Here is a 25,565-nt window from a genome sequence, read left to right as displayed (position 1 = left end):
TCGCCCTGACCTCATTGCTTCCTCCTGGGACAAGAGCCCCATCACACAGGACGATGATGGTCATGAGTGGTTGTCAGTACACACAGTGTCTCACCTCCTCACCCTCTGAGTGGGAAGATGGCTTTCCACGCTGAGGGCAGGTTTGCCATTTGTGGTCAGAGTGATATTAAAAGGGCCAAAGGGGCCTAACCCCTCGCAGCCCCAGTCTCACTCCAGGGAGTGAACCAGACAGAGATGGAGATGAGGGTAAGGCCACATCACTGGTCCCTCTGATGAACACAAGCTCTGCCTCATCCCTGCAGTGGACACTAAGCACTTCAGGCAAAAGACCAACTCTCCCCATGCTCAGAAAAGACTAATGCAGTGACAAACAGGAGGAGATTCAAACTGAGTTGACATGAGCTCTCTGCCTCTTTTTCCAAAGACCCTTCTCTCTTCAAAGCTACTGCCCACTGCATACACACTCCCTCCCTACTAGCCCCCCTTTATGGGCATCTCCCCCACCCCTCCCCCACACCCTGCACACCAAGCCACGTGTTCATTTTCTTGGAGCTACAGTGCTCCAGCTGGGGCAGAATAGACACGTCAATATCTTCCTTCGGCTCCTCCTTGGCAAAAGTCTAAGGAAGAGAGAGAGCCACAGGCAAGATGGTTGCCGTCCTCCCCTCCCCTCCCCACCTCTGCTCAGTCCCCGACTCCCAGTTCTGCCCCCTCTTTCTGAAGAGATCCTCAGTTCTCATTCCATATCCAACTCCAGGCCTGGGAACATTTGCCTAAACACTTATAAGTGCTTGTTCCCTCACTTTCACGATGTCTGAAAATCTGCCCATCCTCCCAGATCCCCACCTCTTCCTTTCGTCACAGGAATTCAGAGTGTCTGCTAGGGCTCCCTCCAGGAAGCAGGGAGAGCTGCTGAGATACCCAGGGCTGGAACACACCTCCCATGGGCAGCTCTTCTCCTCAAGACCCCCTGCAGCTCCTGAGGCCCTTCCACCAGTGTGTCCTGCAAGGCCTCCTGACCCAAGCGCCTCCTCAAAGGGTACCTCAATGGTCCGGTGCAGGGGGTCCACAATCTGCCAGATGGCGAGGGTGAGGACGTCCATGCCCACCAGCAGGCCCACCGTGGCATACAGCTTCCAGGGCTCCAGGGTCTGAGTCAACACACAGAGTACAGGCATGTTGGGGTAGGGGACAGGGCCTCCAAATCCCTGAGAGCCCAGGTGCTAGGGGCTGAAGGATCTGGAGCAGCTCACCTTCCTCCACTCTTTCTTTTCCTCCTTCTTTGTGAAGACTGTATGGACCCACCAGATCTTGGTGAACATGGAGCCATAGCCCAGGCTAAAGCCCAAACCCAGGAGCCAAAGGCGGGCCTAGGAAAGGAGAGAGGGCAGGAGAGAATAGGGCAGGGCAGCAGGTGAGCAGTGCCAGGATGGGGCAAGGCTGTAGGAGGGAACGGATGACCAGACTGGCAGGATGCAGCCGGTAAGGGCTGGGTGGGGAAGGTGACTGGGCAGCAGACAGTCTCTTTGCACTTTGCCACCTGGATAATCTTGCTAAAAAATGGGTTTTAATAGCCAATCACTTCTGACTGTTCCCCAAGGCCTGCAGATTGCAGCCTGAACACCTCCAGATGTGGCATGAGACCCTTTACAACATGGTCCCACCCACCTTTCCAGCCTCTTCTCCCCCCAGACCCTTACCTGCCCCAGACACTCACCTGCCCCGTGCTCCAGCCCTGCTCAACTGCTTGCTTGCTTACCCTTGCCCTTGATCTACTCTCTTTTGTGCCTCTGCTACCCAGAGGACACTCCCTCCGCTCCTGGAGTAACCCTCTTTTATTTCTCCAGCTGACAAAAGCCCTGCATCCTTCACAATTTACATGCCGCCTTTGGTGACGTCCACGCAGCCACTCGGACAGTCAGCTGCTTTCTCTTCACTCCCACAGCAGATCCCTGCTCTGATACCTCTTGTGTGTCACTGCTAATTATCTACTTTCCCACTGTATTGGGTCTCTCTGAAGAATTGTAGGTGTATGTATGTGCAAATGCCATGTGTACAGACGTGTGATCAGGATAGGTACAGAGCAGAGGAGAAGAGTGAGAATGAGCAGGAAAGACAGGGGCAGTATTTCCCACCAGCATAAGAGAGAATCAAACAAATATTGCCGCTGAAGCCAGGCTTACTCTGTAGCCCCAGAACCTTCCATGTGCCAAGAGTCCCACAGGGCCTCCTCCCTGTGTGAGAGCAGTCCCTTCCCCCCAATTCTCCCTGCTGTTGGTTCAGATCCCCGCCTCCGTCCTTCCCAACCACAACTAAGGCTCCCACGGGAAGTCCCCAGTTCTTGTTCTCAGCCCCCGCGCCACAGACAGGCCACCATTGTCCGAGGGTTCTCTGTGCAGACCCCCTTCCTGTGCCTTCAATACCTCCCTACCCTTCTCTGCAAGGCATGCCATGGCAACCTTGGAACTGACAAGCCAGCTACAGAATGAAAAAGTCTGGAGGCACAGAAAGAAGGGACAGAGCCAGACAGAGATCAGAGGGCGATGTCAGGAGAAGAACTAGGGACAAGGAGGAAAGACAAGAAGGACAGGCAGGGGACGGCGCATCACAGAAGGCATTCCTGAGGGGGCGGGCCGGAGAACCATGCTGTGGCAGGAGACCTGCCACCCCCTCCTCACCTGGCAGACGAAGGGGAACTGACTTCTCCCAATGTGGTAACCATCCAGCCCGAGGGGGAAGACGGCGGCTAACGCTAGTGAGCAGCCCACAGCAGTCAGATTATTCAGGTTGGGCTGTGAGTTCTGGATATAACTAGGGCAGAGGCGGAAGGGTGGGAGAGATTGAAGAGCAGAATTACCCTCCTCTCCAGGGAGGCTCAGCTCCCCAAACACCCCGCAACAGCCTGACCCCAACCTCAGGACCAGGAGACAAAGCCAGTTCGGTCATGGGGTCCCACAGACGGCTTCCCGGGCACAGGACCCTGCCACACACACACTCTTTAGAACCCTAAATTATGTTACCTGATCCCAAAAGCTTTTTTATTTTTCCATTAGCTGCTTTGGAGCAGGGATGGGAGTTATACCTGGCTTCCCCCTTTTCATTCCCAGTCGTCACTGGGCAAACACTAATCCAGAGTGGCAACCTCAGAGACGCACCGCCTCAGGAGCTACATACGTTCCTTCTCACTCCCTTCAAGCAAATGACAGTTATCTTGGAGAAGCAGACAGGACAGGGAAATGTCAGAAGAGAAACTTACCGGACATGGGAGTTATAGATGTTAAAGGACAGACAGACAACAGCTAGAACAATGCCCAGGCTGGAGAGAACGGAGACGGAGATAAAGAGTTTCTGTGACAGGAAGCGGAACGTCTTGATGACCAAGGTCTGGTCAGCTGGAGGGGACCCTCCTGCGTGGCACAGGGGAGGGGGAAGAGAAAGGAGGAAGGACAAAGGTATGAAGGCGGGACAGGAGAAAGGGGAGAAGGACCAAGCTGCTGATGGGCACCCAGGTCTTTTAACTCTGAGGACAGGAGGCCCTAACTGCCCTGAATCAGGGCTTGCTGCAGCCCAAATGCTCTTTGATTCTGGGGCTCTTAGGAAGCAATCAGAAATGAAACAAGAAGATGGAGCTAGAGGCTGAGCTGTATCACCAAAGTTGTAGTCTTTTTGTTGTTGCTTTTTGTTCTTTGTGTTTTTTCATCTTTCTTTCAGGAAAGAAAAATGGAAGGGAAAGAGGGGGATACTAAGAAATAAATTTTATGAGGTCTCTTACAGCTCAAATCAGAAGCTGCAAAAGACAGTCATAGAGTCATGAAGCTAAAGTGCCTCAAAATAGAGTCTGGCCTCCTAACCTTAGGAGGAATTTTCTTTAAAAAAAAAAAAAAAACTGATCTGTGATTTTAACCCTAGCTAGGTGATATTCCCAAAGGTGTTTCTCAGTTATTATTAAAGGGAAGCTCAAAGTTGTCACAGAATTCACAGAAAGCGGGGGGGAAAAAATGACTAATTTCAATTTGCTGAGCTTTAAAAAAAAAAAAAAGGCATAATTTAGGCCATGAAGCATTTATAGCAATACAGAACACTGTCCTAAATTCAAATTATAAAAAAAAATTCAGAACTCCAGCAGTGCTGAGAACTACTAGATTTCAGCTGGGCAGGGCAGATGGCAGCTGTCTTCCATGGCTGTGCCCTTCCCCCTCCTGAAGACACCAAGCCTTTTTTTGATCAATAGAGTCCTCATTTTGCCTACCTTGAGTATATTTCCCATTTCCTATTATTTAGCCCACCAAGCACACAAGGAATATAATTGCTTCCTTTCTCTCCTTAAAAAGCACATTTTAACAGAAGACAATTAAATGAGGTTTTACGTCCTCTCCTACAATTTAAGTAACCGTCTCCTAAGAAAGCTAAGAGGCAACTTGAGGCTTGAAGTAGCTGATTCAGATACATCAGGTCACCAGAACATCTGGGAAACCCAAATGGAGTTTTCATTTCCCACCCCCTGCACCTAATCCCTAGTCGTCCCAGGAATGTACTAGTTTTAAGAATGCGTTGCTACCCACCACCTACACCCTCTCCAAATGCACCAGTCTCTCCTACCCACATCTTGGAGGTTTTATTCCTTTTCTCAGAAACCCAGCCCCTGGTTCATTTCAACCCCATGGTACCAACCACCCCACCCTCATTCAAACATAGTATTCATCAATGGTTCAGAAGGGTTAAAGGAAATTATAAACAAGACCCACTTACCAATCCACTTATCTGTTTTGGACCAGGAAAGGTCATCCTTGGTGCTGTCATAATAGCCAATCTTCTTGTAGCTGCCACCTGGACAGATGATAGGAGTAACCACAGGTAGGTGACGAGCTAATCCCAAGCATTCTCAACCTCCCACTTCCATAAAGTAGATCTCTGTGGTCATATCTGATTCTCCCTTCACCTGAGCCCCCAAAGGATACTTGGAAGGATCTGGGGGCCACTTGAAACAGTGATCTGATTGAAAAGCACTATAGGGTGGATTCCAAGGCAACACAAAGAAATTATTGTTTAGTCACTCAGTCATGTCTGACTCTTTTGTGACTCCATGGACTTGTAGCCTTGCAGGCTTCTCTGTCCATGGGATTTCCCAGAAGAATATTGGAGTGGGTTGCCATTTCCTTCTCCAGAGAATCTTCGCAGTTCAGGGATCAAACTCATGTCTCCTGCATTGGCAGGCACATTCTCTACCGCTGAGCCACCAGGGAAGCACACACGAACAAACAAGAATATCTTATATGCTTTAAGCCCTTCAGTGAAGAACGCTGCACAGGATGTCTGCCACCTATTCCACGGGCTCACACCTCAGGAAAATGTCTCTCACTGTGATTCTGGCTTAAAAATCTTTAAACATGTTTCTGCTTATTCTTCCTCTCCTGATATAATCACAAGATCTATTTTCCCAGAGGCTTTCATTTTAATTTTAGAAATTTCTCTTCCATTGACTTGGCTTCTAATTTCTTACACAAGTTGCATCTGCCTCTTAAAAAGCCACAAAGTAAAATTCAGCCACTCCTAAGATTTCTAGAGCTGCCCCAGTTACCATAACTTTTTCTTCTAAAGCCAACTCGCAGCCCTTGGACCGTGGCTGAAGTCTATTCGTTCTTGTCCTGGTTACAAAGATCTGAGAGGATGTAGGAGGTCAGGAGAAGGAAAAGAAACTTTTCACAGGAGGCCAAGAAATGGTTCTTTTGGCCCTGCTCTAAGAGTCTGAGTGGAGTGGAGTTGAAAAACTAATTCACAAGTTTTGCAAATACCTCACTGTGTGAAGTTATAAGCATATACCATCTAGAAAAGCCAAACTAGATGTACTGCAGAAAAATTAGAGCTAATTGTTTACATATCAAGGAAATGCAATAGGTTCCCTTTAAAAATAGCATGTTTCCTAGATTCAGCTTTCCTTGGGTCCATGAATATGCCACTGACAAGTCATGAACCCCTCAAGTCACCCACCAGAGGGAAATTTCTCAAATCAAAATGGGGGCCATTAGGGGAAAAGAATGGTGGTTTTCAATTTGCATGCACAACCACTGCAACTCAAAGAAATTCATCCATCACTAAGCTTTTTATTATCAACATCATCATTATTTAAAAGCTTGGGGAACACGGAAGAGCAGGCAGGAGGTAGGGAGGCACCAAGGCAATGTCTTCATGTCTCCCAGGGTACTCCTCCCAGACGTATCCTAGCCCAGCCCCAGCCTGGCCCCCTAACTGACCTCCCCATCCCCCCACATCCCTATGCTCACCCTGCAGCTGCTCGATGAGCGTCCATGCCATCCGAGAGCCGCTGGCATCAAACACCACATGGCCCTGAGGGGGAGAAACATGTGGAGGAAGGCAAAGGGGATAAAAGCAAGAGCGAAACGAGAACATCAGGGCCTCTTTGAATCCTTATGTTTTTGAAGTAATTGAGCTTCTGAATGAATTCTATTTATGGCATTTGCCTGCATATAGGACATACCCCAGATGCCCATACCCTAGATTTTAGAAACATTATTCTTTGGAAAAGAAGCTTCACCTAGGAGATTTGAATGGGAAAAATCCCCAGATGGAACACCAGGGGACCTGGCCTCTGGCTGTGTGACCTGAGCAAGTCACCAAGTCCCTCTGGATGCTGATTTCCCCACTTTAAGAGGAATAGGGAGAGGATCTTTCAGGCTGCTTCCTCTATTAAAATCCTGTAATTTTCATCTGACTCATAAATATCGGGACTGAGAGAAGTGAGGGGAGAGGTTGGAAGAAATGGAATATATCATCGTTCTTCTAGACTTCTGTGGGATTTTCTGGCTTAGGGGCTCCTACTTCCCTGGTCTGAGACTGATTATTGCAGAGAGGTAACTGAGACAGAAGGCATGTCTCCAGATGGGAGGACTGAGGCCAGCAAAGGGGTTGCTGTAACTCACGGAAACACCCTCAAAGGACGAGGAGTTCATTGCCCGGTAGATTTGGTCAGTTATGGTCTGGTTGTTGTAGTTGAAGTCTTCCAGGCGCACACCCGAACGGCCGCCCCCTCCGGACGTCTTGTTGAGGGCCAGTGCTAAGGCCCAGATGGCATCATAGGCTAGGGGTGCCTCCTGGAAGCCTCCCGTCTCCTCGGGGTGTCGTTTTAGTCGTTTGGTCAGTTTCTCCACAAATTCCTGGGACGTCTAGGAAGGGAAGAACAGGTCAAAAGGATTGGAGTAGGGTGGGCTTCTGAGTCTGGCTCTGACACTTTGACTTGAATGGATGGTTTGTGTTCTTGTCAGATTGAGCCTCTGTACATTCAACATCTTTAACTATACATGCGCGTCAAAGATCAGAAGCTACTAGACTACAGCAGGGGTTAACTGGTTCCGATGGCCTTAGTGTGCACAGCTGCAAGCTCAGAACTGCAAGCAGAGAAGTTTAATAAATAGATACTCTGCATAATGAACAGCAGAGAGAATGAAATGAAAGCAGAGAGAGAGAGCAAAGCAAAGATGTGGCCCTGCCAGTGAGGAGCTGCAGCATTGGTGTTCTCTCAGCCTTCAGACTCTCCCAACAGAGCTGACGCAGGAACTAACAGCTCCTCCAAGTCTGAAAGAGCCCAGAAAAGGTGACACCACAGCCTTCCTCGCCCTGTCAACCAAAAAGATTTTTCTTTAGCGTGCTAACTTCCTGCCATCCTCATGTGCTTTCAGTTCACTGTCTCTTGGATGGTTTTCAGAAGACTAGGGATTGCAGAAACACCCTTCACACATTTGAAGTCGATTATTCAATCCCTACCCACACCCCTCCCAACCTTACATCTTCTTTTTCCAAGAAAGCTAAAAAGAATAAGAGCTCCTTTAACTCTGTCATGAAATGGATCAAGAGAGCTGAATTTCTATACCCGGCAGTAACACTGTTTACCTAAATGACTGCAAGTAAATTGCTTCTTTTTTTGGAACTGTCTTCTACATAATGGGGAAAATCATGTCTGCCCTTCCTTACCTCCCAGAAACCATACCAGGAAAGGCTCAGTGTCCACCTCTTGACAAGGCACAGCTAACACACAGGGGCACCACACAGCTCTGTTTAGACTTGGAATGTGTTAACATATATACATGGGCTTCGCTGGTGGCTCAGACAGTATAGAATCTGCCTGCAATGCGGGAGACCAACATACATACATACTCTAATGAAGGGATGAATAGATGAATGAAGAATAAATATGAATCTCTGTTCCAGATGCCCCGCCTACTTTCCCTTCTATTCAGCTTTCTGGAGACACGGGGGAATGGGAAATGCAAAGGATGTGCAGTGTGCTGAGGTAGAAACAGCCCAGGATTGAAGACAAGGAAGCCTGCACTCTGCTCCTCCTGAGGACAGGACCAGGGTCTCTTCTGCTCCTAATCCTCAGCATCCAGCACTGTGCCTCACCCATTCTGGACAAACAACAAGTGTCTATAGATGAAGGCAATGAAATGTGATTATCTATCTATCAACACCCACTCAATGTACAACACCAAGAGTGAGCCCTCTGTAAACAATGGACATTGAGTGTTAATGACGTAGCAGTATAGGTTCATCAGCTGTAAACACTCTGGTGGGGAATGCCAATAATGGGGGAAGCAGGGAGTGGGGCAGGGAGCATATAGGAAACCTCTGTGTCTTCCTCTCAATTTTCCTGTGAACTTAAAAACTGCTTCCAAAAAAACCATCTTTGGACTTCCCTTGTGGCTCAGTGGTAAAGAATCTACCTGCCAATGCTGGAGACATGGATTCAAACCCTGATCCAGGAAGAATCCACATGCCGAGGAGCAACAAAACCCATGTGCCACAACTATTGAGCCTGTGCTCTAGAGCCTGGGAGCACATCTACTGAAGCCTGCATGCCTTGGAGCCCATGCTCCACAACAAGAGAAGCTACCACAATGAGAAGCCCATACATCACAACTAGAGAGTAGCCCCTGCTTACTACAACTAGAGAAAGCCCACACAGCAATGAAGACCCAGCACAGCCAAAATAAATAAATAAATAAAATTATTTTTCAAAAAACCATCTTTAAGAAAAATGTCCATTGGATGGATAAGTGGAAAGATGCCTTCTAATTCCAAATAATCCACCAAGCTGCTATTTAATCTCAAACAAGTTATTAGATTTCACTATGGAATTATTCGGGCTTCCCTGGTGGCTCAGTCAGTAAAGAATTTGCCTGCAATGCAGGAGACCTGGGTTTGATCCCTGGGATGGGAAGATCCCCTAGAGGAGGGCATGGCAACCCACTCTAGTATTCTTGCCTGGAGAATCCCCATGGACAGAGGAGCCTGGCGGGCTGCAGTCCATGGAGTCAAAAAGAGTCGGACACAACTGAGCAATGAAGCACAGCACATGGAGTTATTTGGCTTTAAAGTGGGAGTGATATTAACTACCTTGAAAAGTTGTTATAAGGATGAAATTACAACATTATAAAATGCTGAGTATAACGTTACATTTTCTCTTTCAACCTCATCATTATTACCAATGTTCAAATCTGTAATTCCAGCTCAATATTTCAAGTCCTAAATCTCTGTCTCTAAGGCATTTGTAACTATATAATCAGTAATCTCAAATTAAAAATATCTAAGAATAAGCTTTATTTTTCCAACACTCCCCAGTATATAGGACTGAAACCTTAGGATCACCTTAGACTCTTTCAAATCACCGAGTCCTCTTAATACTTTTGTGCTGAAATGTTTCATTAATATCACTTCTTATACAGAATAATGTTCATCATAATTATAGCTGATATCTACATTGTTCTTATTATTGTCCTCGTATATGTCAACTTATTTAATTCTCAGATAACCCAATGAGGTAAATACTATATATGCTCATTTTAGAAAGTGACAAGGAACCTGAGACACAGAACAGTTTCACCTGCTTGAAGGTATGCTGCTAGCACATGGCTGAGCTGGGATTCCAATCCGTTCAAAGTCCATTCGCTTCCAACTACCCTGTAAACTGGAATGTCTCTCTCCAATAGCACCTGCTCAGCAGATAGCAACTAGCCTGAGCAACCTGTCAGCCTCCAAGCCCATCCAGCCTTCAGTTCAAAGTAAACCCTGCATCCAAAAATCACTCAGACAGGAAGGGAATCATCTGCTCTGCATGTCACTCTACCCAGCCCCGATCCTCATACTCCCCTGGCTTCCGGTCACCACCACTAACACACTTGGATACGGGGAGCACCACTGCCCTCAGGCATGACTAAAATTACCAAAAAGTCTCTCCTCTTTGGGTCAGCAATGATGGCTATATATTTTCAAATAGAAATGTTATAAGGCGGCTTAAGGAAAACGACAAAAATTCCACAAAACCCATAGAAAATAGTAAATTATTAATGAATTACCCAAGTACCAATGTATGATCCTAAATTTTTAACAGTCCTGTTGGCAGTCTCTATATGTGAGAACAGATGTCCAGTGGTGATCTAAAATGTATATCCTGAGGTAGATTTTTATTTTCTATTGTACCCAACTCCTCTATCCCAACCAGAATTTACTGACAATCTTTTTTTAATTTTCCAGACTCTTTAAAATCATTTATTTAATTAATTTTTATTTTTTGGCCTCTCCTGGTGGCATGTTGGATATTTTCCTGACCAGGGATGGAACCCTCCTGCCCTGAACTGGAAGCATGGAGTCTTAACTGCTGGAATGCCAAAGAAGTCCCCATATCTTATCCCCAGGTATACTGCCTCATACCTGAGCTCTAGTACAGCTCCAGCCTGGAGCTATTTTTCTCCAAAACCACTCTAATCCACTCTCCCATATATGGCTCCTAAAAACTCTTTCTCTAAACCAGAATTTCTCAGTCTCTGCACTATTGACATGTTGAGCAGGATAATCCTTTGTTGTGGGGATGATCCTTTGCATTGTAAGTTATTTAGAAGTATTCCTGGGGACTTCCCTGGTGGTCCGGCAGCTAAGACTCCACATTCCCAATACAGGGGGCTGGGGATCGATCCCTGGTCAGGAAACTAGACCTCACATGCCACAACTAAGAGTTCGAATGCCACAACTAAGACCCAACACAACCAAACAAATATTAAAAAAAAGAAGTAGTATTCCTGGCCAACTCATTAGAAACTAGTTGTGACAACCAAAACTTCCCTAAATATTGCAACCTCTGATTGAAAAACACTGCACTACCAGGCCTCAAAGTGTGGTCCCCAGACCAGTAGCATCAACATCTCAGGGAACTTGTTGAAATGTATTAAGTTTCAGTCCCACTCTAGACACACTGAATCAGAACTTCCAAGGGAAGAGCCCAGTCATGGTTCTGATACGGGCTAAAGTTTGAGAACTACTGATCTAAATGCAAGGCCTTCCTTACAGAGAGAAGACAACTCTGCTTTTCTTCTAAATCTCCTCGGTTCTGGGTCGTAGGCTCCACCCTTGATTCCAATCCACTTCTCTTGGTCCTATCTGATCCATCTATAACCTTGTGTCTAGTTAATTATTAAGATGGCTTCTACACTCTGAAAAATCTTGGCCTCTTCATCTGGCATTTTAGGCTATCAAGCAGGCCTAGCAATACCTCTAGACCTCAAAGGCAGGCACCATCTTTCTCTAGAGACCAAGAGTCAGAAAGAGATCCTCCAACTCAAAAGCCCAGGGGCCTATATACGCCCAACTAAATCCCTGTTTCCTATCAGGGCAGAGGAGCAGAAGGCACTATTGGCAGGTCCTGGGCTCAGCGCACCAACCAGCTTTTCTGGCTTCAGTTACCACCTCCTCTACTTCCCCAGGGTCTCAGGACAACTCACCTCTCAGGTGATCTACATGGAAACGACATGGCAGAATTTTTCTATCATAATTTTTCAACAAGATCCCTTGAAAATGTCACAGCACAGTATCCATGATTAAAGTACACATAGCAACTGACCCTTCCATCACAATCCACTGCCAGAATAAACTTCCTGAATCTTATCTCTCTCTTGCTCAAGAACTGTCATCTGCTAAACAGTGTTAGCTGATATAAGGGCAAGCTTTTTAGTGAGACTTCAAGGTTTTCCATGGGAGGTTACAGAGCAGATGGTTTCGAGTTAGATTCAACTAGAATTCAATTCCAGCTTCACCACTCAGCAGCTGGTGACCTGTGATAAATCACTTAACCTCTCTGAGTCTCAATTTCTTGGTCTATAAGATAGAAATGAAAAATCTACATCAGAATATCACTATGAGAGTCACTGAAATCATGTGTCTAAGCTCCTGGTTTACTATATAAAAGTGATTATTACTACAGCATCTTAAAAAGATAAGATATTCTCAGGACTTCCATGGCAGTCCAGGGGTTAAAATTCCACACTTCTGATGCAAGGGCCATGGGTTCAATCCCTCATCCAGGAATTAAGATCCTACATGCCTCGCAGTGTGGCCAAAAAAATAAAAAATAAATAAGATATTCATATGGTTTTACAGTTATTCACGTGCTCCTAGAATGCTCTCCAAGGTAGGTATTCCAGATCTGGGGCTGTACCTGAATAATAAGCAGACACATAGGTTTCCCTATCAAGCTCAGCCAAGATTCTCATACTCTTTAGTGCAGTCCTGAACCAGAAAGGAGGCTCCCCACCACACCACACCCTACCCACTTATGCCCCTCACCTCTAGGCTGATTCCCACATCAACCAGTGTGTCTTTTAGCCCAAGATCTGTCACTAACCAGCTATCTGCAGCTAACTGATTTCAAAAATCCCTTCTGCATTTAAAATTCTAAAAGAAAATCATTTTTTAAAAAGCATCAGGAGCCAAGCTAATTGAGTATCAATCAAGAGTGAATACTAAGCAACTCTAAAGTGCTCTGAAGTCACCAAGAAAATAAAATGAATTTTTGCCCAGGAACAGCGCTGCTATAAAGGTGTGATTGCAGATGCAGCATCTATATTGTCATTAATACCTCTCCCTCATTTGACTTCTTGCCAACTGCTCCTTGTTTCCATGGTAACAGCCCTGCAACTCATCAGGGGCCCGCTGAACGTACCACTCTCTTAAGTCCCTCTTTCCTGCCCAAGGAAGTCATGGCAGAGATGGAATCCATAGAAAACACAATGCACAAGTTGAGGATGAGCAGAGGCCCCTTGCCCTCCTAAACCTCCAAGCCCCATACCTGCTCCCCACCTAAGAGACTCCCTCAGTCCCTTCCTCCTGCCCAGAGGCCATCTTCTAAGTCCTCACACACTCACCATGTTGGAAATGCTGCGAGTGTTGGCCGGGTTCAGCATGACGATCTCAGTGGTGATGTGGCCCTCCACCGCCTCGGTCATCTCGTCAACTGTGCAGTTGATGGACGGGTCATAGATCTTGAACCAATTGTCAGCATACCACCCGATGAGGAACCAGACATACTTCTTCCCAAAGAGCCGCTCCTTGTACACCTGAGTGCAGAGGAGGAGTGGGGCTGGGTCTTCGTTTCATTGCTTTGTCTTATCTCACATGACACTATTCAGCCTCTTTGGATTCAGAGAAAAGCAGAGCATTGAAAAGAGAAATCTACAAGTCTGGGGGTAATAGGGAAGGTTCAACTACTTCTCCTTCTAAGTGTCTCCCAGCCTCTATTTCTGAGTGGCCATTTCCAGCCAGACAGGAAAGATGAGATTCTTCCGGCTCCTCTGGAAACACAAAGTGATAGGAAAATGAGACCTGGAGAGAGTGTCACGTGTGTGAGAGGCCAAGATGTGGAGTCAGAGCCAACAGACAGGAATTTCATATTAATCTTATCTGCTGATCATTTGCTCAGAGAGGCAAAGAGGAGAGCCCAGGAGACACCCAAGGCAAAGAGCCCACCCAGCACCCCTCCTTTCTCAGATTCCAACTCCACCTCACAAAAAACTTTCCGGGCTTCAGTCTCATAGAAAAGTCCCACGATGATCCGGGCATCCTGGCGCTATGGAATGGAGAAAGAATAGAGCTCCTGAGGGATGCAGGAAGGGGCCAAGGCAAGCACTTTCACAGCTTTGACTTCCTGTCCCAAGGCACTCAGTGTAGGGTTCTGTTTAATGAGTAGTGGATAAATGTCAACTACAGGATGAAGCTAACCTTCCCCGGGAGATGCTTCTGCCTCAAAGAATCAAAATTATGTGACTTGATGCAGGTGTTAGCTAACGCTATAATGGTAATCAAACTGCAATAGATTAATGTACCAAATCAACACATTACACTTCTTAAATTTATACAACATTGTGTGTCAATTATATTTCAATACCAAAAAAAAAAAAAATCCAACCCGTCCCTGTCTGCCTCTTTTCCCACCCACTACTGTTCCCCCCACCCAGACCCTTACAGGCTGGGCCCACCAGCCCCCACCAGCCCACCTTAAGGTTTTTGACGGGCACAGCTGGATCCGAGAAGAAACTCTGACGGAAGGTAATCTCGATTCCAGCCTCCTTAACCCGTTCCTCCAGGTCGTCCAGAGTCTTGGGAGGGGATGAGGAACAAACAGAGGAAGCACAGGGTGCACAGTGGAGTAAAGCCTGGAGGTGTCACCTGGGACCACATACTCAGAACAAAGGAAGAGCGGTTCTGAACCAACCGCTCTGTCCCCTGTGGGAAGAGTTTGAAGGAGAGCTTCTGGGGTCTTAGGACATGGCTTCCTGCTGGGAAGGTACTTGGTGAATCCCTCCTGAGGCTCTGAGTCCAGGGAAGTCACCCCATCACCCCACCCCTGCCTGACAGCAACAATTGGGGAAAGGAAAACAGAAGAACCAGGAAAAGACAAGGCAGAGTCTGGTCTAGGCAGGATGATGTCAACCTCAAGAGGCAAGTGGGCAGATAGACAAAAGGATCAGAGAATGTCCTGAGTCACTGAGAAGGTTGGGGGAGGATTAAAGAGTCACCGAATATGAGAGTGAATAGAGGACCCAAAGAATAGAATTAAAGAGAGGGAGCAGACTGTCTTCTTCGGGTAAAGAGCCAGGTATTTCCTTTCTACCCCCCTCAAGTCTCCCTTTTCCCCCTCCACCTCTCCCTGCACGTCTGCACCTCCGCGTCAATTACAAACCACATGCACGCACGTGTCTGTCTGCCTCTCTCTTCTCTCCCTCCTCCCTGGCTCCCTCTCTATTCCCTCTCTTCCCATCACACACGCCCACCACCTCCCCTGGAGTGCCTCTGGAATCTACTACCTCCCCAGGTTCTAGTTCCATATTCTCTCCCTCATCTTACTTCAACTTTAAAATGAACCTACTTTAATAGAACTGGGTTGCTTGGAGTCTATCTGTCTGGGGGATAGAGGCATCAAAGCAGGGAAAAATTAAAGATCCTAAAATCAAAAAGTTGGAGAGGGTCCTGAAAATCCAGCTGGTTCACTCCTCTGGTTGCAGGAAGAGTATGCACTTAGCCCACTCAGAATGTGTCCTCTCTTGATAAAGAACCAAGGTCTTTGCCCCCAAAAGGAATCCCGTGTCGCATCCCTCTGGGCTGGGATTTGAGCCCAGGCACCCATCACCCCATCCATCCTCACCGAGGTGAAGACCTCAGTGGTCTGCTGGATGGTGGCGATCTTCTTCCAGCCCCACTTCTCGAAGAGTTTCACCCGGGTGGGATTGTGGAGTGTGGCCGACGGGTGAGTTCGGAAGAAGGTAGGAAAGCGTTGTCGGTTCGACAGGGCCGGTGAGCTGGAGCCGTAGGAAAGCTACGAGAGGAGGGACAGCCTTCTGTCCCAGTGTGTTCCTGGCAGCCTCACTAAGAGAGCTCCTTCCACCCTTCCCTGCCTCTGGGCTTCTCTCCCTCACTCTCACCAAGCCTCCCTACTTCTGCCCAAGGAAAAGTGATTCTCAAAAGCCCCCTCCCTCAGGGTACCCTTTCACTCATCTGCCTTCCATTCCTTCTGATGGTGAGCAGGTCAGCTGCAGCCCTGTCAGGCCACTGCTGCTAGCAGGCCAACTAGCTCAGGTCTCCAAATGACTCTGATTTTGGAAGCATGGCCACTGTGGTCCTCAATACACCCCCCTCTTTTGTAAATGGCCCAAGACGGGACAGCCCCACCTTCTGGCCCTCAGGGCCCCGCGTACCACAATGAGGTTCCACATCCTGGCAGCCTCAGCCACGAGCGTGGAGACAGAGCTGCAGCCAGGCATGAGGATGATCTTGATGGGGTCGTTGTAGAGCAGCTCGTACAGGTACTTGGTGGCTTGGCCCGGGTCACACTGCACGAGGGCGAGGATGGAGGGGGTGATGGAAAGCTACCCCAGGGCTCCTCCCCTCCCTGCAATTCCTACTCTCTTCTTTTCCCCAACAACCTAGTCACTTGCCTAGTTACCCATCCCCCTGCTGAATCTCTTCTCATTATCCCCATTTCTTCTCTTTCCTGAGTCTCCTTTCCCCTCATTCGTGAAACACCCTTCTCTGCCTCCCACCTGGCACCTTACCCACACCCTCTCCTGCATGCCCTCTGCCAGTGTACATGCAAACACTGCCTTCCCTCCTCTCAGTGCATCCTCAGACACCCCCTAGCCCACCTTCCCTCGACGACCCCCTCCCCTTTTCCTTAGGTTTCTATGCTCCAAACACCTGTGAGTAGAAAAGAGTCTGCAGGAATATGAATAAATTTTCCCCCAAGTCCCCAGACAGCCTTTTGAAAACCATATTATGAAAAGTCCTCCCTCACCTCTGCAAACTCCCTCTCCCACCTGCTAGTTTTTTTTTCTTCCCTCTTCTCTTATCAGGGCTAGAGACACACAAACAGGAGAGAACAGGGACAGACCCCCAGTGGGTCCTGGCTCAGTGGATTCATGCCCTCCTGCTGGGCTCTGACATTTGGTGCATTGGGAAAAAAAGACATTCAGGGGCAGAAAGGGGTGGGGAGAAACAAGGATGAGGGAAGAGCTGGGGAGAATAAATAGAATGGGATGCTTGAGAAACCAGATGCTTTCAGGGGTGCCTGCAAGAGAGGGACAGAGCTGGGAAAGTAAACAATGCAGAGAGCTAGAGGGGCGGAGGGGAAGTGAGGGGAGGAACAGCCAGCCGTGGGGCTCCCACTGCCTGTTCCCCTCCTGCTGAAATATGACATTTCAGAAGCTGCTGGAGCCCCAAAGGAAGGGGGGAAGAAATGGAAGCCAGTGGGGAGCCAGGGCAGAGGGGACAGACAGGAGGACTGGGGAGGGTGATGGAGGGCAGGGCAAGTAGAAGGAAATAAAGAAGGCCCCCTAGGGCCTGCTCACTTCCCACTGAGGCCTGACATTTGGGACACGGTGGGAAGTTGGAGAAGGGGGAGTCAGGGGAGGCTGGCCCATAGAAACTCCCTGCTGCCCACCCAGGCCTACCCCTGCTAAGGGCAGTGTTCAGTGCCTGCTCAACTGCATGTTTTGAAGGTTTGCATCCCTCTCACTTGGGCATCTTTGTGTATCTTTACCATCCTCACGTCCCAGCTTCCTGCATCTATCACTCCAGATCCTGCCCCCAGCTTCTCCCAAGGGTCCTCAGTGGTCCTCCCTTTCTTGTCTGAGGGGAGGTTATTAGGAACCATGAGGACATATAAGAACACATAAGAAACGGACAAACAGGGCAATGTACAGGACCCTAATGTCTTTCCTTCTGTTTCCTGTTTCCTTCCCTACATTCTCTTGCACTCCTTCCCCCTTCCACACTCTATCCATCACTGCACACTCCCTTGGCCACATGATTCTCACCCTCTCCCCAATAGACCAGAACTGTCTTCCTCTCTCTCCTTTCCTCTCTCTCCCAAGGAGCAAGGATCCGGATTTGCAGGCAGGAAACGACACATTCCAGTTTGTCTGCCTTTTCATCTCCCCCTCGCCGCCTCTGCTATTTTCTCCTCCATCTCCCTTCTCTCAGGTCCCCATCTGCTCCCCAACACCTCCAGGGAATCACCTGTCATGGTGGATGAGTTGGAGCTCACACCCAGGGCTCCCCTAGCTCCCCATACGATCCCTTATCCTAAAGCCTGCACCCATCCCTCCCTGTCCCTCTCCCCAGATTCCCACTCCCATAGCCAATTACCATTCTTCTAAACTGACTCCTCCATGGGATCTGACCCTCTTTCTCATCCTGCCTCTCCTACACTAACTAGTTCTTTTCCTGTGTCCTGCTACCCTTCCTATAGGCATCCTGGGGTTAGCCACATAAGATTTTTATTGGTGAAAATGCAGACCCTTGGGACTCATCCCTGACCGAGGAATTAGAATCTGGATTCTTAACAAACTTCTCTGGTGAGGCTTAGGTACACTGAAGTTTGAAAATCACTGTGAAAGTGTCAGAAGAGATTCAAAGTTCCAGAAGAGTCCTTGTACCCTCTCCTACTCAAGCATCCCATCTTCAGCCCCACCTCTGCCCCCTCCTCCCTCACACAGGTATTTCTAGGTGTACACTGCTGTTCTAAAGAACGACTATAAATGCCCAGTCCACCCCAGGTGTAAGATCACCAGATGCTCACCCACCCCTGTGCTCTTTCACTCTCCCCCAAACCCTTAAGTCTCTGGGGCCTTCTGGGAGAAATGATAGATTTGCGGTCCCAAATCACCTTGCTTGCCTGGGCCACGTCCTCCCCCATACTCCTAGTCATTCATGGGGGGACTGGGGTGGGAAAGGAATCTTACAGAACTACCCCCTATTACCCCTGGACCTTTTCCCCTCTCCCACTTCCCCCTCTCCCTAACCCTACATTCCATTTCCCTTCTCACATCTTAAAAGGCCACAATGCTGCAGGGAAGACAAACTCAAGAGCCAAGTTCCACAAGACACCCCAGGGTCTCAGGCTGTCACCACTCCTCTTGCTGGCCCCCCTCCCCCACTGCCATTCTTTCCTGTTCTTTCTCCTCCCTGCATTCTGACTTCTTGCCATCCCCATGCTCTTGTGGGGGCTCCTGTGTAGACCTCTAATCCCCTTCATTTTCCTAGCGCCTCTGCCCATCTCTTGACCATTAGCCTTCCTGACTACAGTAGACCACAAAACAATTCCACGATCTAGGAATCCACAACAGGGTTGCAGACGGAGGGATGAGAAAGAGTCAGGTGGGGACCCAAGCTTCCGTGCTGTTTGTTGTGATAAATAAACTAGAGCACTCAAGTCCCTCAACATTTTCCTGATTGGGTCCCTATTCCTTCCGCTCCAACCTGCTGCCAAGATTTACCTTGTTACCATGGTAAATGTAAACCCCTGATCCAGCTCCATTCCCTCCATCCCCCAACCCACCCCAGGGTTAGTTTACTCCCGGGAGGAACCAGATCGGCTTGTTCCCTAAAGCCATCACCAGTTTTTCCAGCTACCCTCGACTTGGGCACTTCCAGGGGTCTCGGAGAACAGAAGGGTCTGCCTTGCAGCGTGATTAACCACCTCGAACCCCTAGACCCTCATCTTGAACCTCCAGCCTCTGCCACTCTCCCCAAGCTCCCACAACCCCCGCCTATCTCCAGCTAGTCACACATAGGAGGGGTCTGCCTGGCAATCGCAGACGCGACTCAGACTAAGGCACGTGCAGCAGGCCCCCTGCCCCCACCCAGCCTCCTCCCCCCCCCACCCACCCACTCCCCTGTCCGGGGCTACCTTGCTGTCGTGGTGGATGAGCTTGAGCTCATAGTCCGGCAGGATGTCCCTGCGGCTATTCACGTCCTCCAGCGCCATCTCCACCGCGGGCTGGCAGGCCTGGCCCCCCGGCCAGCCCCCGCTCATGGGAAACAGCGCCCCGATGTACACAGCGCGCCGTTCTGAGGAGGGGTGCGGGGGGACCCGCGGGTGAGGCCGCGGGAGATGAGGGGAGTGGGAGGCCCGCACCAGAGTCACCCCCACCGCCAGCACCACCAGGACCAGCAATGGCCACCCAACCCCGGGAGAGGGGGCCCCCGGACCCATGGCAGGGGGCGGGCGAGGGGGTGGGAGCTGCTTGCGGAGGGGGACGAGCTCAGGGGGGACACTTTTCCTGGGGAGGGCTGCTGAGGGGCTCTCGGGGAGGCGCCTCCATCCCTGGTTTTGTGCGGAGGAGGGAGATAGGGTCTCGGGAAAGCAGGGAAGGTTGGCCTCCTACGGCCCCCACGGCTCTGGCTCCCGCCACCGCCGCCGCCACCGCGGACTCTCCTCGCGGACTGACTGACCGACCGAGGGGAGGAGGCGGAGAGAGAGGCAGGGCTGGGAGGGGGCTCTGACGTCACGGGCGGCGCGCGGCGGCGGGGAGGGGGTGGGGGGACCGAGTTGGGGAGGGAGGCAGGGGGCGGGGACCGAGGCGAGAGCGGCTGAGGGAACCTCAGTCTGAGGGGAGGGGAGGAGAGGGCGGCCGCGACCCCCAGGGTGACAGGGACGGACGGGGAAGGGGAGGGTCCCAACCTAAGGGAACGTTCGGGGAGGAGGAAAGAGGGCAAGGGGTGTGCCAGGAGGGCGGGGTGGGCGGAGGGAACCGCGGGTGGCTGAAGCTCTGAGGGGCGAGGGATGGAGACGCGAGGACGAGAGAGGGACGCGAGAGAAAAGGGGCTGGCACCTGAGCGTCTTAATGGGGGTGTGAATAGATGGGGTGAAGGGCTGAGGGGTGGGGAAGAGGGCGATGGGAACGGTTTTGGAGAGAAAGGGAGAGCTGGGAGGGGAAGGCTGGGGTAAAGGCGTGGAAGTGGGGGGTGCGGATGATGTGGACAGAGCAAGAGAACAAGGAACTGGGTGGACAGAGTCTGGACAGAGAAAGGGTGGTGGGAGAAGGAACTGAGATGAAAGAGAAGGGAAAGGGCGTAGGGAAGGGAAGGATGTGGGGAGGCGCTGAAGGTAAGGGAGAGTGAGGCCTGGCAGTGGGTGATATGGGTGGGCCGGGCTGATGGAGTCAGCAGGTGAAATCCTAGTAAGGGGGCAGGCAGGAAAGGTTCCAGAGAAGGTCGGAAGGAACCCCACCGGGGCAGGCGAGGTGGACGCTCCGGGTCTCCCAGCACTCTGCCGCCCCCTGCTGGGGCTCTGCCATTTGGCAGAAGCGGAGTCTGGAGGAGGCGGAGCCGAGGGGGGTGCAGCCAGGCAGGGAGATGGGAGGGACCGCAGCCTCTCAGAAAACCGGGACTGGAGGCTGGAAACAGGTAGGGAAAGAAAGGGCCGGCCGCGTACTGGGGACTGGGGTGAGTAGGGGAAGGTGGGGCAGGGATGGGGAGGATGAGAACCCACAACCTAAGGGGCAGAATCCCTGGAGGTGGAGGGTGAAGAGTGAGGGGTAAGAGGATTGCAGTGCACGCGATGAGGGTTTCTGATCTCACCTGAGTGTGGCGTTCGATTCACTGGCAGCAGGAAAGACGGGGATCAGAGAAGAGTTACCAGTGGCGCCCGGCTTCCCAGGCCTGATCCCCAGCCCCCTCCCACACCAGTCCATGCCGAAGAAGACCAGGGGGGAGCAGAAGCCTGCGTTTCTGAGGGGAGGGTGCCTGGGAATAAGAGCAAGTGGGGCTGTGGGTCATGATTTGTGGTTTTCTTCTTTTATTTTTCATTGGACAACAGAATATGAGACAGGAGTGCCAACAGCTAAGACATGGGCAGATCCTGGTTTTGTGGAGCCTAAATATTATAAAATTTGGGGGTCTCTCTTTAAGAGAAAAAAAATTACAAATGCGATCGACTTGAAGCTACTGCTGTTAAAATATCTTACTCTGGCAGTTTTTACAAAACCCTGTGACCACGTGAACACATTATTAAACCCTCTACGTTTTTCTTTTCGAGCACAAGAAGAGGCCTGCATAAGAAACCCTGGAGCTTAAATTTTGTTAGTGTCATAGTTAATTCATCCCTGGATGGGACTCCCACTTCCCAGAATGGAGTGGTAAACCACAAACAGAATAATTAAAATGAAGAAAGCCAGGTCCAAGCATCTCGAGAGGCAGAGGGTCTACAAAGGTAGAGGAAGCGTGAGGTATGCCTGCATCCCAGGAGAGAAGATTGCAGAGGGAGAATCTGGGAGCCCAGGAAAGTGGGAAGTTTGCAGAACCAGATGGAGAAACAGGTAATGGACACAAGACAGATTCCCTTGGGGAATGATGGAGGTTGTCTGGGAAGTATAGAAAAAAGACTGTCCTCTTCCTTCCCCATCCCTGGATTGTTCTTAATGTTCTGACAATTCTGCCCCCACTTTGAAGTCTTTTAATTTTTACCCTGATAATTTTCCACCCTGGATATTCTTTTCAATCTTATTAATTTTTCTAAATATGACATATGGTTTATTGCTGAGTCTTTACAATAATTCAGGCATATAATGAATGGAGAGAGATCAATTCTAGAAGAGGATCATGCATAGGAAATGTTAAGTTTACAGAAAGGGACTGAGGCTGGGGGAAACTGTAGTATTTGAATCTTAAGAAGGGTGATGGAGGGTGAGATTCATAAAGGAAAGAAGAAAATGTGAGACCCAAGGGTTGAAAGCATGGGGAAGATATTAACAAGAGAAAGGTAAAAGAAGGAAGCCCTCAGCATAAAGTGGAAATAGGGAACTTCAGGAGGAAGTCTGAGGCAAGTGGATGGAGGAAAGAGTGGAGCATTCACCTCTGCCTCCCCAAAGCACCCTGTTCTCCCCACCACCCATTCCCACCCCGCTCCCATCCTCTGACAAGCGTCCTCATCCGCTGCATGCAGGCAGCTGTTCCCCTCACCCTGGCAGTGGGGCTTGGGGATGCTCCACTGGCCCTGACTACAGATGCTCCGGGAGCTGCCCACCAGATGAAAGTCGGGGTCACATCGGAAATCCACCCGGGCTCCGTCCAGAGCTGGGAGGTCCCCACCCGTCAGGAAAACCTTCCCATTTTCCAGGGTCAAATAAGACTTGGAGCAGATTCGGACTGTGGAGACAGGAAAATAAAGAGAGAGGCGAGTTGAAGAAGGCTCCTTCCCCTTAGAGAGAGGGAGGGGGCTCAGCTTTGAGTTTGAGTCCACAAGCATCCTACTCTGCGGGAAATCAGGTATTAAAAAGATAACTTCTCTAGTTTCCAGTCCGCCCTTAACCCTATAAGCATCTACATTCAGAAAAGAAACAAAAAAAAAGAAAAGAAACAGCATTTCCATCATAGGAACCCAAGATGGAGCTATAAGCACATAAAATGGGATCTCTTCAAAGTGGGCGGTTGTCTGGCTTTGAGATGTGTAGATGTATGTAACTTTAGATGCACAATCAGATTTGCCTTATTATAGTTGGCTTATACTCCAGTTAAACTGGATTTTAACTGAGGGGGGGGGGGGAGGCGGGGCGGGGGAGTGGTACTGGTCTCTCCACTGGAGACAGGAATTCCAAAATGGGATGAAATCATTTCAGAACGTTTTTGCATAAACTGCCACTGGTAATCCTCAAAGAGACTAACTCACAAGATATTTCCTCAGATGGTCAGTGGCCTAATGACGGGAGGATGAAATGAAACCTGCAGGCTGCTAATTTTACTGCCTGCAATTGCACACAACAAAGTCCCTTTTACATAGTAGTCATTCCATAAATGTACTTGTGAATTTAGTTACACTGGATTTAAAGTGCTGACTTGCCAGCAATGATGCCAAGTTTGAGGCAGGAAGAATTGGCCCGAAAAGGGGAGGGGCTTTAAGAGGCTACTCACCACAGCGGCTGGGCGTGTCCATATCTGTCCAGGAGCCGTTGGCCAGGCACTTGCGCACCTTGGGCCCCACCACCTCGCGCTCCCCCCGGCACACATACTCAATCTCATAGTCCACAGGCAGGAAGTTGATAGCCTTCACCTGGTCCCGAGTCAGGCCCCTGTACCTGATGCCCCCTTCCCAGGGCGGGTGTATGATCTGGCAACCTGGGGGGTGAGTCCACAGGGAGAGAGAAACAGAAGGATGGTGGGGGGGGGGGGGGGGGGGGCGGGGGGCGGGGACGAAAAGGCAGAGTCAGGAACCAGAGGCAGGGGAGTGTAGGGCGGGGTCTAGGGGGGGCAGGTGGAGGACAGTGCTGGGATGAGGTGCTGGAGGGTGGGAGAGGGGAGGAGTAGGAAGCCTTGGGCTAAAGGGCACAGCGGAATGGGCCAGGGTTAAGGCTATAGGGAGCCCACAAGTGGGAAGGGAAGGATGCTGGTTGGGGTAATGGAGAAAAGTAAGAAATTATGAAAGGGTATGATATGCAAATGACTTTGGTAAGAAAAGACTAAAGGAGAATCTGGTTGAATGAGGATGAGAGGAGAGGGGTGTCTTCCAAGGCCACCTGGGCAGCAATGTAGGACCAAGGAAAAAGCGGAACTGAGGTAGCAATGTGGGCCCGGGAAAGAGGGGCGAGGGGGGACAATGCGGGTCACAAAAGGTGGCCTAGTGTAGTAATAGGGGGCAGAGAAAGGGGGTGCTGGGTAATAATGAAGGATGATGGAAAGGAGGTCAGGAGTAGTAAAGTGGGGCTGAGCAGACAGGGTTGCCAGGCCCCGATGCCGTGTAGGGCTGACGGGAGAGTAGGGGGGATGCAAGGAAAGGGGGAGTGGGGTGGCGGGGTGCCCGAGGTCGCCGGAGAAGGGTGCACCTTCAGAGGTGGCGTTGGGGGTCTGCGCCCCGCCCGCGCCCGGGGGGCGGAGAAAGAGCGGCGCCAGCAGCAGCAACAGCAGCATCTGAGTGAGAGGCGGCAGTGAGGATCGGACCCGGGAGGCGGCCTGGCCTCCCTCCGGTCGCCTCGCGGGCTCCGACCCGGCTCAGCCCCGGGACCGGGAGAGCGCCCCGCGGAGGAGGCGGGGGCGGAGCCCGGCGCGGGGTGGGGGAAGAGGAGGAGAGAGAGCCTGTCCCCACCCTCCTCCAGCCTCCCTCGGCCCCCCCACCCTCCCGGGACTCCACCTCTCACCACCTCCTCTCCCCGGGCCCCGGCGGCTCGCCCGAGCCCGGCTGCCCCGCGCTCCCCGGATCGGCCGCCTCGCGGCTCCCGGTTCCCTTCCCCGCCGCTCCTCTGGCCCCCCAGCCCTCGGCTCGTTCCCTCCCCGCGCGCCCCTCTGCAAGCCCGGCCTCCCCCGGGCCCTGGCTCTTACCTTGGCGCGCCGGCCCGGCTCCCCGGCTCTCCCGGGCCTCAAGGCCCCAGGCCCGGCCGCTCCTCCCGGCTCCCCCCTCCTCCCTTGCTCCACCTTCCCCTCCTCCCTACCCTCCTCCCCGCGAATCCGCTTTCCAGCCCGGCCAGGGTCTCTCCCTCCGGTCTCACCTCCCCCAAACCCCACCCCCGTCTCTCCTTCCCCGGGGCGGCGGCGGCCGCGGGAGCGGGGAGCCGGGAGGGAAGGAGGCGGCGCCGGGGACCGGGAAAGCTCCCGGGCGGAGGGAAGAAGGAGGGTGCGGGAGGAGACAGGGCGGGGGGAAGAGGGGGAGACCGGGGAGAGGGCACCTCCCACAACCCAAACCCCGGGAGCCGCCCCGGATCCCGGCCCCGCCCTGGACCGCCCACAGCGCTGGGGGGCGGGCGGCGGGGGAGCGGGGCTCCGAGGTAAGGGAGAGGGGCGCCGGTGCACCCGCACACACACGCGCGCGGGGACCCGCGGGCCAGACCACTGGGAGCTGAGGAGGGGGCGAGGGGACCCGAGCCAAAAGCCGAGGAGCTGGCGCTGAGACAGGGAGCCTGGGATGCAGGTGGAGAAAGACGGCTGCACAAAGAGAAGCAGCCCTGGTTGGGGTGAGACGGAAG

The 25,565-nt window shown here is 51.1% G+C and overlaps 1 protein-coding gene across 1 annotated transcript in view; it reads right to left on the bottom strand.

Annotated features, from left to right (window-relative positions):
• Window positions 1–25,087, bottom strand: part of GABBR1 (gamma-aminobutyric acid type B receptor subunit 1) — a 28,916-nt gene extending 3,829 nt beyond the window's left edge. The window contains exons 1-19 of the mRNA XM_027525445.1: window positions 24,925–25,087; window positions 24,432–24,516; window positions 23,524–23,727; window positions 22,576–22,761; window positions 21,196–21,216; window positions 19,523–19,683; window positions 16,032–16,166; window positions 15,482–15,652; window positions 14,334–14,435; window positions 13,841–13,906; window positions 13,206–13,397; window positions 6,939–7,181; window positions 6,282–6,345; window positions 4,750–4,827; window positions 3,257–3,407; window positions 2,679–2,811; window positions 1,254–1,370; window positions 1,044–1,151; window positions 527–620 (exon numbers count right to left, since the gene is read on the bottom strand). Of these exons, the coding sequence (XP_027381246.1) occupies window positions 527–620; window positions 1,044–1,151; window positions 1,254–1,370; window positions 2,679–2,811; window positions 3,257–3,407; window positions 4,750–4,827; window positions 6,282–6,345; window positions 6,939–7,181; window positions 13,206–13,397; window positions 13,841–13,906; window positions 14,334–14,435; window positions 15,482–15,652; window positions 16,032–16,166; window positions 19,523–19,683; window positions 21,196–21,216; window positions 22,576–22,761; window positions 23,524–23,727; window positions 24,432–24,516 (2,311 nt within the window). The 5' untranslated portion in view covers window positions 24,925–25,087. The remainder of the gene's footprint in view (window positions 1–526; window positions 621–1,043; window positions 1,152–1,253; window positions 1,371–2,678; window positions 2,812–3,256; window positions 3,408–4,749; window positions 4,828–6,281; window positions 6,346–6,938; window positions 7,182–13,205; window positions 13,398–13,840; window positions 13,907–14,333; window positions 14,436–15,481; window positions 15,653–16,031; window positions 16,167–19,522; window positions 19,684–21,195; window positions 21,217–22,575; window positions 22,762–23,523; window positions 23,728–24,431; window positions 24,517–24,924) is intronic.
• Between the last annotated feature and the right edge of the window lie 478 nt (window positions 25,088–25,565).

The sequence above is a fragment of the Bos indicus x Bos taurus genome, chromosome 23, assembly GCF_003369695.1.
Source record: "Bos indicus x Bos taurus breed Angus x Brahman F1 hybrid chromosome 23, Bos_hybrid_MaternalHap_v2.0, whole genome shotgun sequence".
Taxonomy (NCBI): domain Eukaryota; kingdom Metazoa; phylum Chordata; class Mammalia; order Artiodactyla; family Bovidae; genus Bos; species Bos indicus x Bos taurus.
This window is presented reverse-complemented; position numbering and strand designations above follow the sequence as displayed.